The 18099-nt window shown below is 37.7% G+C and overlaps 1 protein-coding gene across 3 annotated transcripts; it reads left to right on the forward strand.

Annotated features, from left to right (window-relative positions):
• Positions 1 to 544: 544 nt before the first annotated feature.
• On the forward strand, positions 545 to 17691 carry LOC112518960 (protein PHOTOPERIOD-INDEPENDENT EARLY FLOWERING 1). Of its 3 annotated transcripts, none has more exons than XM_025126782.1 (21): positions 545 to 725; positions 1224 to 1319; positions 2819 to 2899; positions 3019 to 3126; positions 3227 to 3307; positions 3407 to 3495; positions 3591 to 3727; positions 3819 to 3874; positions 5404 to 5539; positions 6014 to 6088; positions 6159 to 6229; positions 6320 to 6451; positions 7946 to 7984; positions 8462 to 8530; positions 8726 to 8788; positions 8867 to 11969; positions 12616 to 12680; positions 12772 to 12833; positions 13801 to 14527; positions 15517 to 16010; positions 16866 to 17691. In XM_025126782.1, exons 2-21 carry the CDS (start codon positions 1260 to 1262, stop codon positions 17296 to 17298), a joined length of 6081 nt encoding a protein of 2026 aa, XP_024982550.1. In that variant the 5' UTR covers positions 545 to 725; positions 1224 to 1259; the 3' UTR covers positions 17299 to 17691. The 3 variants fall into 3 exon arrangements, with proteins under 3 accessions (XP_024982550.1, XP_024982551.1, XP_024982552.1); XM_025126783.1 differs by having other exon boundaries at positions 13804 to 14527; XM_025126784.1 differs by lacking the exons at positions 545 to 725; positions 1224 to 1319 and adding an exon at positions 1327 to 2659.
• The last annotated feature ends 408 nt before the right edge of the window (positions 17692 to 18099 follow it).

Genomic DNA, 18099 nt, shown 5'->3' on the forward strand with positions numbered 1-18099 from the left:
TCATCATTTAGTTGTATAAAAAATAAAGTAACTTATAATAATAATACATTTTTACAAACAATTATCGTCTATTTTTGGAAAACTTAAATACCAAAATGACGAATTTATCCTTGTGAATAATATACCTTTGACAACAATAAAAACGATGATTTAAATGGTATCATCATTATGTATTTCATCTGAATCACGAACAAACTAACGCCAATGATAAAAATTTCATTTATCTTATCGTAACCCGCTAAAACGAGTTTATTAAATTATGTATTAAATTAGACGATGAAAATAAAATCTTCATGGATATTTATGTAATTTTACACTCTAGAGTTCTTTTTGGTAAATTGATTTATTCTCCTTTAAAAAAATATAATAATAATAATACTAATAAACAAAACCTCAAAAATTTAAGCCGTCAAGATTTTACTCCGTCAATCTCCATTCGTTAAATCATCGCACGCCTCTTGCCCTAACAAAATCCCTTCTCATCGAACCAAGATTCACAGACTCCTTCTCTTCGCTTTTCCCCAAAATTATTTTCTTTAAATTTATAAAAATTAATTCAAAATTCATAAATTTACCGGATCTGAACTACTCGTCGGCGCTTAAACCCGTCTCCGAAACCCTAAAAGTTACCAGAAAAACCAAACAAATCTCTTACCGATTGCTCCTTGAGGTGGGTTTGTTTCGGTAGAGATCGAGGAGCTTTTCTTTTTCTTGTTCTACAGCTGGTGAGTTATTGAATTTCTAGATACATATATTTGTGTATACATGCATGCAATTGTTGTTGGCGTATGTGGTTCGGAGCAAGATTTGTTGTTTGTTGTTCGTGGGTTTTACTGGGAATGGAAGAATGGACAAGAAGAAGGAAAAAGAAAGAAAAAAAGAAGCTCAAATGGGTGTCTTATGTTTTTGTTGCTAGACAAGTGTGAAATTTGATTTTTGAAGGTTTTAGTTTGGTACATTTTGTGAAGAACGTTTATGCATTTTTGTTGTTATTTTTTCTTCTTGAACTTAGGACCGTAATTTACCACATTGGTATCATTTTTGGCTATTTCCTCTGTACATGGTTTGTATCCTTGTTTGGTTTTCCTATAGTTTGTTTAGCCAATTATTCTTACATTTTTTGCAAATCTCAGCTGGGCATGGCTGTACTTTAAACTTTCTATGCTAATTGATTGAGGGAATTTAGTAAGAGAAGTGATTATTCTTGTTGGTTTTTGATGCAGAATTATTGAAGTAATGCCCTGAATTCTGAGGAAGTAATGGCCTCTAAAGGTCCAAGGTCTAGACTTGATCATGAGACGAGGGCCAAGCGGCAAAAGGTGAGTTTGGGTACATTTTGCATGAAGAAACATGTACTAGTAGCATTTTCTTTAGGTTGCTGCACATGTTAATCCTTAGATCTGTCCCTGCAAAATCTTTAGACCATTTGGTTGTAGTTGCTTTACTTAACATTATGTGGAAGTGACGGTTTTATTTGTTATTTATGGTTGATTGAGGATATGCTTTGCAATTTGCATCTTTGTATTCAAGCATGTAGCCAAGTTGAAATCCTACTTTGCATAAATATTTCATGTATTAAAGGTTGCTTTTGTCTCTGTTTTTTTGCCAACTTATTGATAGATTAGGTTGCTTGTACTCGAAAGATGAGAAAGAAGAAATTAAGTAGAAGATGATAAGTTTGAGTACAGTGAAGGGACAATGTATGTTGATACAGGGAACTTTGGGATTGCAAGGAATGTAATTATATATATTAATATATATATACACACACACATAGATGAAGCTATTTTTATGTACCATGGGTGGATAAGAATCCTTAGGTTGCATAGTTGATGGAAGTTTTGATAACACCTTCATCCGGTATCCCAGGCTTTTGGTGCTTCTGTCTATACCTTTTCTTTTTAGGGAACTTCCATTAATTCCGTTTCCTCTCAAACTCCCATGCTCCCCCTACGATTGTCTCGTTGTTTAAAATATTCTCAAACCCAAGAGTGAGAATAAGTGAATAACCAAGCCAAATCAAACAAATCCAATATATTCCATCAAGAGGTAGGGCCTGAGAGGGGTAGGATGTATGCATACCTTACGTCTGGCTCAAGAGACAGAGGTGCTGTTTCCGAGAAGACCCCAAACCCAAGGGTGAGAGTATAACCCCTTAAAATAGTAGGTTGACATGCATCGTTGGATTTAGCTCTTCATTGGTTTGGGATTTCTAATGCATATATCAGGGTTTCAAGTAATTAAGGTGTATTGTAGCTTATGCATGTAATGATGGGAAGAGGCCTGACCTTAAGACTTATGCTGAGTTCGAATATCGAAAGAGAAAAGGTTATGCACATTCTTATGAGCTGAAGGACAACACTTACTTTTATTTTGTAATGTTTTCAAACACATAAATGGATGACTATAGTCGTATTTTAGTCATTTAAAAGGCGGCAACTTTTCCTTTCTCTAAGCAACTTCTTTATAGATGATTTTCGTCTTACATCATACAAGGAATGTTTCCAATGATGTTGCTACAATTTTTTTAATTTGATGTCAATTATAGATTTAAGGTTGATACACTTTAGCAACACCTGCTTGGCTCTGATGAGATATCATACTTTGCATATTTGTAACTCATAACTCATATTCAACACATTGTTAAAACTTGAAAGAGGTAAGCATCTGCCACTGGAAGAACTGTCGGTATGTTACCATGTACTTTGATGAAACATGTTTTCTTCATTTTTCACATTTATGTAATGATATATACTACTGCCAAGTTGCGGACCATGCTCAAACACATATACATTATTGACCATCAATCCTATTCTAGGCACTTGAACCACCCAAAGAACCCCGGCGGCCCAGAACTCATTGGGACCATCTTCTAGAAGAGATGGTGTGGTTATCAAAGGTATGATTTTGTTCTATATCGGCCGTTGTATTTTGGCATAAATGTTAGATATTCTCACGGACTTGTCATTAGATTAATGAATTGTGAACATTTTGTTGCAAAATACTATTTACTATCAGGATTTCGAGTCAGAGAGAAAATGGAAATTGGCCCTGGCAAAGAAGATTGCCACAAGGGCCAGCAAAGGTATGGTGGATCAGGCCACAAGAGGAGAAAGACGAGTGAAGGTTGGTTGTTCTCCTAATCTTACAAATTTTATCATATGGAAACTCTAATTAGATATTGATTTGATCTTCAAATTGTCAATGTTGCGTTGCAAATGATCAGGAGGAAGAGCTCCGGATGAAAAAAGTTGCACTCAACATTTCCAAAGACGTGAAGAAGTTTTGGACGAAAATTGAGAAGCTGGCAAGCCATTTTCATAATTTAATATATGGGGGAGTTGCAGGTTACTTTTTAATTTGGATACAAAATTGTAATGCTTCATGAAATATCATGTGACTGCAGGTGCTATACAAGCATCGGTTAGAGCTTGATCAAAAGAAGAAAAAAGCGCTTGATAAGCAGCTTCAGTTTCTTTTAGGACAAACAGAAAGGTAAGATTATGCGTCTAATAAAGTTTTGCCTTTTTGGATACTCAGCCTTAAACGCCTACTTATTATGCATGTTTACGAAACAATGATGATCTCAGGTATTCAACAATGCTGGCAGAAAATCTTGGGGATTCATCTCCTCGTCAGCATGTGCATTCATCCTTGGTGCAGGAACAACCGGCAATTCAATATGAAGATCATACCGATATCAATGGGTGTGCTGAACCAAATGTTGGTATGAAGAAAGTGTTTCTCCGAAGTTCAAATTATATCTCGAATTCCCTTGTTGAGGACGTTTACATGACCTGATTTATTCCTTTTGGCAGAGTCCCAGTCAGATATTTTAGAAATTGACGAAGACTATAAGTCTGAAAAGGAACCAGTAAGTTTTTGTTCTCTTTCTTTTTAACTGTAGGGGAGGTTTAGGGGGAAACCGTCAAAAAATGAAAAACTGAGGAACACCCTGGTAACCATTCATCTCGATGATATACACATGTGCATACAAGTAATTGAAGCTGTTTCTTGGTTTCTATGCACTTGTGCATACCAGACAAATTACCTCTATGCACATGTGCATACCTTACAAATGAATCATTACTAGGGTGTTCCTTAGTTTTTCATTCTTTTGCGGTTTTCCCTTAAACCTGACCCTAGGGAACTCATTTATTTTATTCTCAAACACACCCCACATATGTCATGTTAAGATAAGAAGTATCTTGTATTAAACAGTGGAAGGAATAGAATCACACATATACACAAGGAAGTTACAGGGTCGAAGTTACTCATCCAAAAGTTTACTAGACACGGCTATACAGCCGGAAAACACAAAGAATCTCCATTTTATTTAGTTACACACTATATTCAACTTAGAAAGTAGCCATCTCTTCAGTCTTCACTTCCTTTTCTTTATAGACAGTTAAGCCAAACAATGCAAATAATATAACCTAGTCTTCTTTGAAGCATCACCATCGGTTCTTCAACTTTTAGAAACAGAATTTACCCAAAAGATGCTCAGGTTAGAACGGAAATGGAATAGTGTGTCCTGGATCAATGGAGGTAGTTTTGCCTAGGACAACGGGCGAAACTGCACCTTCACTCATTTCTGAATTTTCCATACAAGTGCTTGTGGCCCAACAATCGCTTCAATTGAACGATAAAAGGTAGCAGCTCAGCCACACCAGCTGTGCTCCCTTTAACATACATGGGTCTATAGTGGTTCACATATGCAAATCGAAGGATTAAGGTCTTGGGTTGGAGGAAACGTAAGTTGGCGTCTACTTACATATAAAAGGATAGAATTATTTAAAAGGGAGACAAACGTAATTAAACAAATAGTTTCTGAACTCTATATATATTGTTAGCAAATTGCAGCCACCCTAGGGTTTAAAAAACCTATAATCAAGGCCTATTTTCTTGGTTTCGTTAGGGATGGGTTGAAATCAGGAAGCAATCTCTTTGCAGAAGGCAAGGGGAATGCTCTGTTCAAGGACTTCCCTTCCCAAAGCACGCATAGCCGAGGAGCCTTAGGGCCTGTTTTTTAGCAGCTTAATGAGGGACAACTTATTGGGTCAGCTATACATGATTGTCTGGTAGTGGCTTAATGATAAAGAAAGCGGCTTATTCACTAAGCTTCTAAAGGGAGCTTTATGCAGCAAATCAAGTTTTTTCTAAACCCGTCCTCCCAATTAAATAACACGCTCCTTCCATCATGAAAAAACCCTCCCAAACAAAAACCTTCCTAATCCATACTCCACATCGACAGGTTTATCCATACAGGTCTTGATGAAAAACCAACCAAACAGCCCCTTAGTGCACTTGGGTTGTGAAATGCTCGATCAAGACCACAATTATTTAAATAGTGCATATGAGCTGAAGTTAAGCTCAAATGTCTTTTTCTTGTTGCTGCTTTAGGAAGATGATGAGCATACGATTGAGGAAGATGAAGCCCTCATAACTGAAGATGAAAGACGAGAGGAACTAGAAGCTTTGCACAATGAAGTAGATTTACCCCTTGAGGAGTTACTCCGCCGTTATGCAGTTGGAGAAGGTTAGTCATTCTGAGCCTCTTCTGCCTCAATTTATCTTCCATTTGGTTGAAGTCATTTGCAACTAGTTAGCTTGTCATTCAATGTGGTGGGTTTGATTCGAGAATATGCTTCCTAGATTGTTCGATGAAACTTGTTTTCTTTTTATAATTTGAAGTAGGAATTGTTACCTTTATGAATCTGAGGCTGCCGAAGTACTTTCTGCTTCGCTGCCGGAGTTTACATTGCATGATCTAAGATCTTCTATACAGTATTTAGTAGAAGTTTTCATAACTTTGAATGGATTGTATGAATGTTAAAAAGAACCGAAAATGCGCATTGAAAATGACAGTAAAACCCCCCACCATAATGCTAGATGAGCTCGGGAAAGCGATCTCTCTTTCACCTCACTTTTGTCTCACTCTCTCGAGATTAAAGTTCTGAATTGGTCCTTTATCTCTGCACCCGAACTAATCTTAATCACTGAGTATCTTCAGATAATACAGAAAGTACTCCAGGAAAGACTGATGGTGTAGCTGAACTAACCCAGGCATCGGAAGATGACTCTCGGTGTAAGTAATGTGGTTTGTCTTTATTGTTTCAATCATAAATGGGTTCACTGTTGATTACTTTTCTTTGCAGGTAACGGAAATGACAGTTCTGATCATATATTAAGGAGAAAGAGTACTCAACCAGCTCGGAGTCGTCATTGTGTAAGTTGTAGGTCTTCATTATGGTTACTAATATAAATTGTGAAGTAAGTTCACTGCAGAGCATGATACATTTCCTTGGTCTTATTACAGGCTGAAAGTAATGGCGGCTTATCAGTTTCAAAAAATCATCATTCAGAAGTCGAGAAACATGGCATTAGAAAGAGGAAAGGACTTCAAGAGGGGCGCAAAAAATATTTGGAATTAGACTTTAATGATGAAAATGTAAGTTATCAGTTAACTTGTTGGTAAACTGGTTTCTGCTCGTGTTACAAAATTATTTCCGCCTTTTAGCCGAGTTCATGGATTGTGTCAACTACATCCCAAGTATTTAACATACACGAAAATTGATCAACAACATAAACCCTGCCTCTCTTGACTGGCATTTTCACATGGCTGGGTTAGTGTAGGTGACAGCTTCTGGATTCAGATGCTCTAAGCCGCACTGTTTACTTGTTGACTATTATATATATATATATATATATATGGCTGGATTAGTGTAAGTGACAGCTTCTGGATTCAGATGCTCTAAGCCGCACTGTTTACTTGTTGACTATTATATATATATATATATATATATATATATATATATATAGGTTCAGGTTCAGGGGAAAACCGCAAAAAATAAAAAATTAAGGAACACCCTTGTAACCGNGGCCAATATATATATATATATATATATATGGCTGGGTTCAAATAAAAATCACTCAATTTGTAAAAACCGTGAAAACCTCATTCAACCAATCATAACTGTTTACTTGTTGACTATTATATATATATATATATATATATATATATATATATAGGTTCAGGTTCAGGGGAAAACCGCAAAAAATAAAAAATTAAGGAACACCCTTGTAACCGTTGCATACAAGTAATTTGTAAGCAATTTGTCCGGTATGCACATGTGAATAACATGCACACGTGCATAACATGCACACGTGCATAAAAATCAAGAACCAGCTTGAACTATGTGTATGCACATGTGCATATCGTTATAAATGACTGTTTACCGGGTGTTCTTCAGTTTTAAAATTTTGTGGGGGTTTTCCCCTGAACCTCCCCCCCCTTCTCTCTCTCTCTCTATATATATATATATATTTCTTCGTTGTTGTTGCTGCATGATATCTACTAATCTTGTAATCCTAAATATCTGTATGTATACATGATGTTTATGCAGACATATAATTATCATTTGAATAACCACTTCTCATTTGATTTCTGTGTGTGGAAGAGGATTTTCTTGCGACTTACAAACGAAAAACCTATAGTTGTTTGCAAAAGATAACTTTGTCACACAAAAGGGATTATTTGTTTGCATGTTTATAAGCATGGCATGGCCCTTTCTTTAGTTGGATTTTTGTTATCAGTATTTTGCAAGAAATTGGCACCCGCCATTCAATAATCCTGTGATTTGCCTGCTTTTTTAGTAAAGCGATTCAGTAATTGGCAATGTCACATTTGTGGGTCCTTACTTTTCATGCACACTTATCCTCCTCAAGTGGCCTTGCTGTTTTACTTTTAGCTTAGTAGTTGTGCACCACTTCCTAATGACGACTTGCTCATTATTTGTCTGTTCATGGTTGACTGGTTGAGCAAATTTGATGGACATTGAGTGGTTTACCATGCAATATAGTTACACACACCCATGCATTCTTACACACACACACACACACATATATATATATATATATTCATATCATTTCATGGTTTATGTAGGAGGATGGCGACTTTATACTTGCAAATGGAGAGGAAAAGGTATGTTATATTAAATATGATGTATTATAAAATTCTGAAACTTGTTATCTTGTGTCTGTGTTGCCTTATAAATTTGCTTGGGTACAGGAAAACTTCTCCCACTTCTTTTTCTGCAAATTAGGATTTACACATTTATTTTTCTCACCCTCTTGTTCACATTCAACCACTATGTTATCTTGCAGTTCTTAGGTTCACAATGATTTACACAGCCATTTTATGGTATTAGGATCTTGTTATGTGAAAGTGCATGAAATGTATATCTTTCAAAGAAAAGCTACTTTAAGTAGCTTTTCAAAAAAATAGTTTATAAATAACCAAACTGGGCTTTTTTAATAAGCTAAAAGGTAAACTACTTTATAAGCGCTTTTATGGGGTCAAAGTCAATAGCAAGTCTATTTTGTCAAAGGCTGCAACTTCTTTTTGATTTGAATTTACCTAATATATCCATGTTATTTCACTATTTGTTTTTGGATGCAGGATGATGAAACGACCTTGCTGGAGGAAGAAGAACTAGCAAAGGCCGAGGCTGATGATACAGTAGATGAGGTGAATAGATTGCCTTTTGACTTTGAGATTTTATCTTTCTGTCATATTCATGGTGCATCTTTCATACCAAGTATCCACACGAGAATATTGGATTTTTTTCTTCATATGGGCGTGGATATTCTCCAAATCTTATGTGGGATTATAAATATTAAGTGTTGAAAATAATATCTTATGAACCAAGCTATTGTTTTGCAGATTGCATTATTGCAGAATGAGAGTGAAATTCCAATAGAGGATTTGCTTGCAAGGTATAGACAGGTATGTTGATAAGGGTGACAACTTGTTGCTTGTAAGTTCTTGCTATTTTCTAATATTATTTTCCCTTATTTATAACAGGATTCTGACATTAATAGAAGTACAGAGGAGGATTCAGAGTCTGAAGGTGCGTCTGAATCTGTAGATTTGTCTGATTCTTCGGCACATCAAGAGACTGAAGTTGATCTGCAGCATGTTCAATTGGATTTGGATGAAGTTCATTCACCTATTGAAATCCCGGTCAACTGTTCTAGAGATATTCAGCATGTTTCCATGGCTGAAGCCGATTTACCTACCGAACTCCATTCAGTCAAATGTTCTACTAGTGAACAGGAAGAAAAGCCAGATCAAACGGTTGATGAGGGTGGGGAGAATGAGGACAGAATTGCTGATGCAGCAGCTGCTGCTAGATCAGCACAGCCAACAGGCAATACGTTTCTGACAACTAAAGTGCGGACAAAATACCCTTTTCTTTTGAAGTTCTCTCTCCGTGAATATCAACACATTGGATTGGACTGGCTAGTGACGATGTACGAAAAAAGACTTAACGGGATTCTTGCCGATGAAATGGGGCTTGGGAAGACAATTATGACGATAGCTTTGCTTGCACATCTCGCTTGTGAAAAGGGGATATGGGGTCCCCATCTCATTGTAGTACCGACTAGTGTCATGCTCAACTGGGAAACGGAGTTTCTAAAATGGTGCCCGGCTTTTAAAATCTTGACGTATTTCGGAAGTGCAAAGGAGCGTAAACACAAGAGACAAGGATGGCTGAAACCGAATTCTTTTCATGTATGCATAACGACTTACAGACTTGTTATTCAGGATTCGAAAATTTTCAAGCGGAAGAAATGGAAATACCTGATCTTGGATGAAGCCCATCTCATAAAAAACTGGAAGTCTCAGAGATGGCAAACGCTTTTAAATTTTAACACAAAGCGGCGTATTCTTTTGACGGGTACCCCTCTGCAGAACGATCTTATGGAACTGTGGTCTTTAATGCATTTCTTGATGCCACACATTTTTCAGTCTCATCAAGAATTTAAAGATTGGTTCAGTAATCCGATATCTGGAATGGTTGAAGGTCAAGAAAAAGTAAATAAAGAAGTAGTTGACCGACTGCATAACGTGCTCCGTCCTTTTATACTCCGTCGCCTAAAGAGGGACGTGGAGAAACAGTTACCGATGAAACATGAGCATGTTATATACTGTAGACTCTCGAGGAGGCAGCGGAATTTGTACGAAGATTTCATAGCTAGCTCAGAGACGCAAGCTACTCTTGCAAGTTCTAATTTTTTTGGGATGATAAGTGTTATAATGCAACTCCGTAAAGTTTGCAACCATCCTGACTTATTTGAAGGTCGTCCCATTATTAGTTCTTTTGATATGAATGGCATCGACATCCAGTTTTGTTCTTCTGTTTGTTCAGTGCTTGCTTCCAGTCCGTTTTCTACTGTTGATCTTTGTGAATTAGGGTTCATATTCACTCATCTTGATTTCGGCATGACATCATGGGAGAGTGATGAAGTTCAAGCCATCGCCACACCCTCGAGCTTAATTGAGGAGCGTGCAGAACAAGTTCAAAGCAAAATCAAGTTTGGGAAAGAGTCGAGTGGGTTTAATATCTTTGAAGAAATTCAAAAGGCACTTATAGAAGAGAGACTAAAAGAAGTTAAGGAACGGGTAGCATCGATTGCATGGTGGAATTCTTTGAGGTGCAGGAGAAAACCCTTGTATTCAACGGGTTTACGAGATATCGTCTCTGTCCCAAATCCCATTTCCGTCTCTACGCTTACAGACATTGTACTGTCTCCGGTTGAACGGTTCAAGCAGATGGTGGATCAGGTCGAGAGTTTCATGTTTGCAATCCCGGCAGCAAGAGCTCCTTCGCCTGCTGGATGGTGCAGCAAATCCGGAACTTCCGTGTTCATAGACCAAAATTACAAGGCGAGATGTTCAACACTTCTATCACCCCTACTAACACCTATTCGTCCTGCTATTGTCCGGAGGCAAGTTTATTTTCCCGATAGGCGGTTAATACAGTTTGATTGTGGCAAGCTGCAAGAGCTTGCTGTTCTTCTTAGACGACTGAAATCAGAAGGTCATCGAGCACTAATATTCACTCAAATGACGAAAATGCTTGATGTTTTGGAAGCTTTCATAAATTTATATGGATATACGTACATGCGTTTAGATGGTTCCACCCCGCCTGAAGAGAGGCAAACTCTAATGCAGCGGTTCAATACGAACCCAAAATTTTTTCTTTTCATTTTGTCAACTCGTAGTGGCGGTGTAGGTATCAATCTGGTAGGTGCAGATACTGTTATATTCTATGATAGCGATTGGAATCCTGCAATGGATCAACAAGCTCAAGATCGGTGTCACAGGATAGGACAGACACGTGAAGTAAATATTTACCGTTTAATCAGCGAGAGCACCATTGAAGAGAACATTTTAAAAAAGGCAAAGCAAAAGCGGGCTCTTGATGATTTGGTGATTCAGAGTGGAGAGTACAACACCGAGTTTTTCAAAAAGCTTGATCCGTTGGAATTGTTCTCGGGACACGGAACGGTTCCTGTAAATAATATACAGAAAGAGAAGACTCGGACTAATGGGGTTGAAGTCCCGGTGTCTAATGCGGACGTGGAGGCTGCATTGAAGCATGCAGAAGATGAAGCGGACTACATGGCGCTAAAGAAAGTTGAACAGGAAGAGGCGGTGGACAACCAAGAATTCACCGAAGAAGCCATCGGGAAACTGGAAGATGATGAGTTATTGAATGATGAAGATGTGAAATTTGATGAATCAGCCGATCATGGTGGATTAGTTACGGCACCAGTAGAAGACAATCTGCAACATGTAAATTGTAGTAACCCGAATGAAGAGATGGATATGAATTTGGTCAAGGATGAAGATGATGTTGACATGCTGGATGATGTCAAACAGATGGCTGCAGCAGCTGCAGCCTCGGGTCAGGAGATCTTATCGTTTGACGATCAACTTCGTCCAATTGAACGTTATGCAGTACGTTTTCTGGAGCTCTGGGATCCTATTATTGACAGTGCCTTGATAGAGCCCCAGGATAGGTTTGAAGAAGCTGAATGGGAGTTGGATCATATCGAGAAGTTAAAGGAGGACATGGAAGCAGAAGGTGATGACGATGAGGAACCTTTAGTCTATGAAAGTGAGTTCCTTCTTTTTGCTGTCATTGTTTACGAAGTTCTTATTGATTTATATTTTATTCAAATTTTCATACGTTGTTAGAGAAGTCTACAAAAAGGCAATGGTTCTGAATCTTGACTGCAAAAGCATATCTGGTATAATATCGATAGTGGATAAAGAAACCCTTTTAGGCTTATCGAGATAAACATTGATTTCCATACTGTCAGGAGTTAGAAGTCCCGGATGTGATCAGTTCTCAGCTTAAGTATCTTGGTCATTTCTGATTTCCTGGAACAGAGGGAGGTTCAGGGGAAAACCCCCCCAAAAAATGAAAAACTGGTAACCATTCATCTGGATAGTATGCACATGTGCATACAAGTAACTGAAGCTGTTTCTTGGTTTTTATGCACATGTGCACACCGGACAAATTGCTTACAAATTACTTGTATGCACATGTGACCGTCCAAATGAACGGTTACCCAGGGTGTTCCTCAAATTTTCAATTTGGGGGGGGGGGGGTTTCCCTAAACCTGACCCTCCTGGAACATATCAACCTTGGATACCACCATGAATGCATGATAGATGTTCCAGCTTATGAAATAAGAACATATAATACGTGCATTCTTGAACAACCTTTTAAACACCTTTGGTTTCATGCTGTTTTTCAGGATGGGATTCTGAGTTTGCAACAAAGGTATACCAAGAACAAGTCAAAGCATTGGCTGAACATCAGGTGGGCACATTAATCTATATTTATAAATCTGTCTGTATGCGATCTCCTTGCTCAACTTGCTGATAGTCCCACCATTGTTACATTTTTGTAGTTGATGGAAGAGCGTGAAATGGAAGCTAGAGAGAAGGAACAAGCGGAATCTGACTCAATGAAGTAAGAGCATTCTAAAAAGATTTTCTTGTTGATGTTCTGATGCAAAGTTATATTTGGAAAACTACTCGATCATTTTCTTGTTGAACATATTATCATGAAATTTATTTTAGAAACTAGGAACCGATCCTATGAATTTCAACTAACCCAAACCTTTTACTACCGTTGACCTAGAAAGTTTTTTATCAGTTGTCTCATGGATCTAATAAATTTATTCGGAGCAATCGCTTTCCTTCATTTTAGGTTGTCAATGTTAAATTTATATACTTCCGACTGGAGGTACAAGACTACTATTTCTATTCGGGCATAGTAAATTAGTTATTTGACTGCTAAGAAAGAATTCAAATTGAAAACCAAATTTCTCGTTCTTGGTCTGGTTCATCTAATCATTTGAGTATCTTGGTCACTTTAATGTTGCATATAGTGTAGTACACTCGAGACTTTATGCTTGATTTTAAATGATTACAACTTGTTCTGATAAATACGGTAATTCCGTATTGAGAGCATCTCCAACAAGATTCTTCAAAATTTCTCCAAATTATAGAATGGAACTTCAAAATCTCTAAAACAAAAATGCATTCAACTCCAATAGATTCTCCGTTTTGGAGATTACAACATTGATTATATTATTAAAATCTTCCTTTCATCTAATAAAATATTATCTCTCTAAATATTTATTTTCAAAGTTTCCTATTGGTGGAAATATATTAAATAATATTTCATTGTAATAATTTTTGGGGTGATCTCCAAATTTAGAGATTTTAACACTCCTATTTTCTCCATTTTAGAGGAAGGTCATGGAGAATCTATTGGAGCAAAAAACATGCCCAAAATGTCCATTTTCTCCATTTTTGGGGAATCTCTTGGAGATGCTCTGATTTAGTAATTTGCATAAAGAGGTTCCTCTTTTTCCTTTTTTAGGAGTTCAATAAGAACATTTCTGATTTAGGTGCTTCTTACTCGTTCTAAGCAGGAATGAAACGATTGTTCGGAAACCCAAGTCAAAGAAGAAGACAAAGAAAACAAAGTTCAAATCTTTGAAAAAAGAAGCTCTATCTTCCGACACAAAGACTACAAACGTAGAGTCACCAATAGAAGTTGACGATGAACTTGATGATGAGTTGATCCTGGTGAAGAAACGCAAAAAACCAGTGGATGACGGTGAAGTGAAGATTACCAAGAAGTCCAAAAAGGTCAAGAAGAATTCTGAACCGAGCTCTTTAGATGTGGATTCAAATTCTTTAGCCGAGCAGCAAGATGAACCAAAAGAAATGAAATTATGTGGAAGCAATCTTGAGGTTGATCATAAGCCCGTCAACAGAAGCAAAACAGGAGTGAAAATCTCTATCGCTTCGATGCCTGTTAAACGGGTGATGACCATAAGGCTGGAGAAGTTAAAGAAGGGAAGCATATGGCCGAATGATTGTCTTCCGGCACCAGATTCTTGGTTATCATTGGAGGATGCGGTACTTTGTGCCGTGGTACATGAATATGGTGTAAATTGGAGTCTGGCTAGTGATGTTCTGAACGGAATGACAACAGGAGGGTTTTACAGAGGAATTCTTCGTCATCCCGTTCATTGTTGCGAGAGGTATAGGGAGCTCGTACAGAGATACGTGTTGTCTACTTCTGACAATCTTCATAACGAAAAATCAAGTAATGTTGGTGTTGGCAAAGCTCTTCTGAGAGTAACCGAGGTAAGCTAAATAAAGAGTCCGCCTTTCTATTTTAGTTTGTCCTAAAATAAATGTCTGCATTTAAAAGTGACTACTTTCCAATTCTACCCTTAACTACGAGATGGATAAATTCATTAGCCTCTCTATTATATAGGGTAAAATTGTCATTTAGTCAATTAAAAAGTGTAATAATTACACATTTCTAAGACTGTGCTTTTTCCATTCTTGAAATTTACTTTGGGACGGATGGAGTAATATCTTCAATGTCTTTGGTCGGTAATTCATTATCAATTATCGCATCCTTCCATCTTAAAAAGATTAGTTGTTTGACATCGGCATGCATCTTCATTAGTGCCTGACAGTTTATATACTCCTTCCCAAAATAAATGCAACACTCGATCGAGCACTTAGCTTTATGGGTTCTTTGGTTGAATGACCTTATATGAGTTTTCAATCAGGAGCATGACCTTCTAGTTATAAAAAATGTTCCTTCATGATGACAAACTAAAGGAAGTGTATGAACCAAAGCCAAAGCTGCCAATCTTTCTTGATGACTATAAGTGCCAATAGGTAATTTTGGATTGAAATAATTGGAAAGGGGACGGAAGCATTTATTTTACGACAACCTAAAAAGAAAAGTTTGCATTTGTTATGCTATGGACGGAGCATCATTTTTCCATTTATGTTTATTAGCATTAAATTGATATCTATCCTTTGTAGATTTTGAGAACTTGAGAACCCACTACTCGTGATGCATATCGTGATAGATATTCATGATGGATATCATGAATAATGAAAAGCATGGTATTCATGAATATGTTAGGGTTATTCATCATGACTAATTAATAAGATGGTTGATTCCCAGGTTTTCAAAATATTTAAGTTCTCATTCCAACTTTCCCGGTACATATTATACTCATTTATTTGTTTTGACTTGGTTGTTGAACTCTGTTGCTTACTGTATATTTAAGTGTTTGTGTATAATGGCGAGATGGTTTTTTTTGTTGTAGGAGCATGCCAAGATGTTGTTGGATATGGTATCGGAATTGCCTGATCAAGCGTACACTCTTCAGAAGCATTTCTTTCACCTACTTGCATCTGTGTGGAGGGCAACTACTCGTTATGGTCACCGGAAAACCCCATTGCCTCTCAGAAGCGCAAGATTTCATAATTCTCGAGACCCCATTAGGCCACAATCACAAAAAATGAAGTTCACTAACCTAAGCCAGATTAGCATATTAGTAGCTGACGCACTTGAAAACTCTCAAAATGTACCAAGGGAGGAAAGAGTTTCCAATTTCAGTGAAAGAAATGAAGCTCAAGCCATTGACCAGGTGGGAATTACTCTAGAGTTTTCTTCAGGAAGGGATGATCAAAGTGTTCCATTGCCATCGGCTGTATCTCTGTCGATAGATGTCTCAGAACCAGTATCATCCGAACCCATCACAATGGGCGGGAATCAGCATTTTAGATCATCCAAGGATACTGCTGAATGTCGTTTCAGGTATGAATCTATTCTCGCATCAACTTTCTAAACCATGATTATTGTTTAGGCTGGTTGCTATGGTTTTTGTATGTTTGGGACCTCAGCTATCCATTATCCTATGTAAGGTGTAAAGTGTCGGGTATTTTCTGTTTGTAATTTCATTTCGACTTTGACGGTAGACACTACAACAAAATCGGCTTTATACAACGTCAAATATGTCGTAAGGGACTGTTTGGTTGGTTTTCCATTTAGTCCTGCATGGATAAAATTGTGTGTGTGAGTTAATCTGTCTGTATAGATTGGGAAGGTTTTCGTTTGGGAAATTTTTTTTTCATTAGATAGGAGCGTGTTTTTAGTTGGGAGGGGAAGGTTTGGAAAAAACTTGGCTTTCTGCATAAAGACCCTCCTAGAAGCTTACTGAATAAGCCACTTTCTACATCATTAAGCCGCCACCAAACAGTCATGTATAGCCGACCGAATAATCTGTGAGTCCTATTAAGCTTATTAAGCTGTTAACAACTTGGCTTTCTGCATAAAGCCCCCCCCCTAGAAGCTTAGTGAATAAGCCACTTTCATAGGACACTTCTCAAAAGAGTGTCATATAAAAAAGCTAATAGGACATTTTATTTCAAAAGGGGCCTAAAAACTTGTTAGGATGACCAAATATGTTTTGATATCCTGTTGTAACACCTTTATATAGGACAAAAAATTGTTTGGTTCCGTCATATGAAGTAGTCTTTTAAGACATTTAGATATCTTTGACGTCCTATAAGGCCGATTTTGTTCTGGTGCCTGTTAGATCATGCAATGTCTTGTTATTCTTAATATATATCAATCCACACATTTTCACATTTTGTACGAACCCTTCTGCAGGGATGCATCAAGGGCCACCATTGAGGGTGGTTTAAGCTTGCCACCATCAGCATTCCCGATAAGCGACATCAAGTCTAGACCACTGGCTAAATCTCAACTGTCAGGAAAACACAGGCTGCCGAATCCTGAAGCACCATTGAAGTCTTCTAAATCCAAATTGAAGAAAACCATAATCGATTCCAATGAAATCCTTCCTCCCAATTTGCAACCACCATCATCATCTCCCAATGATTCGTGTTTGAGATTCGATTCAACATCTTCTGTTCCTGATCTCGTGTTCGATGATTTTCTAAGTTCATCTTCCTTAGAAATGGGCAATGAGGTTTGTCTAGATGCAGGAAGTTTCGATTTAGTACCCCATAATTACGATCCTGGTTTCACTTTGGGTCTCGAGGATTGTTCATTATCTCCAGAATTTACTGATATTGGATAGTAGGGATGGATTTCGGTTTTAATGCGAGTTTGGTTTAAAGCTAACTGGGCCAGTGCATTTTGATGGTACCGAATGTCGTATATTGAATGCACGAAAAGGAGGGATGTTTTCGATTCAAAAATCACTAACCTGCTGCTGTATCTGGAATGCTGATGAGAAGGAAGCCGAGAATGGATTCTTGGAAGATACAACATTTTGCACATAAAATTATGTAACATTGTATAGCATGTGGCCCTTCAACTTCTGTAACCCTTTTTTCCGGTTGGTGGGTGGGAAATCGTGCGTTAGTTTTCGGTTAAAAATGAATTATTTTGGCACATTCCCCTCATAGTGTAGGATTAGAAACAGGAAATTAGTCGTTGATGAATGAAAAAGCAATTTACTCTTTTTTCTTTCCTTCTCTCTCTCTCATACATAGTGCAAGTGAGCCATGGTGCAATCCATAATGGTCAAATTGGTTAGTGCAGGTGAGCCATGGTGCAACCCGTATGGTCATACTGGTTAGTGCAGGTGAGCAATGGTGCAACCCGACTGGTCATATTGGTTGGTGCATGTGAACCATGGTGCAACCCATATGGTCAAATTGGTTAGTGGAGGTGAGCCATGGTGCAACCCATAAGGTCATTGGTTTGGTGCACCAGGGGGTCGATTGGCTTGACCAATTGGTGGTCATGGTTCGAGGTGCTGACTAACTGGCAAGCTTTGGATGTTGTTTTTGCAGGTTCAGAGCTTATTTTTGGTTTCTGTTTTCATGTGAAATCTTGGAGACTTTCCCAGATTCAGGTTTGTGTTTGATCTCAT

Source organism: Cynara cardunculus (genome assembly GCF_001531365.2).
Source record: "Cynara cardunculus var. scolymus isolate 2C chromosome LG 10, CcrdV1, whole genome shotgun sequence".
NCBI lineage: Eukaryota > Viridiplantae > Streptophyta > Magnoliopsida > Asterales > Asteraceae > Cynara > Cynara cardunculus.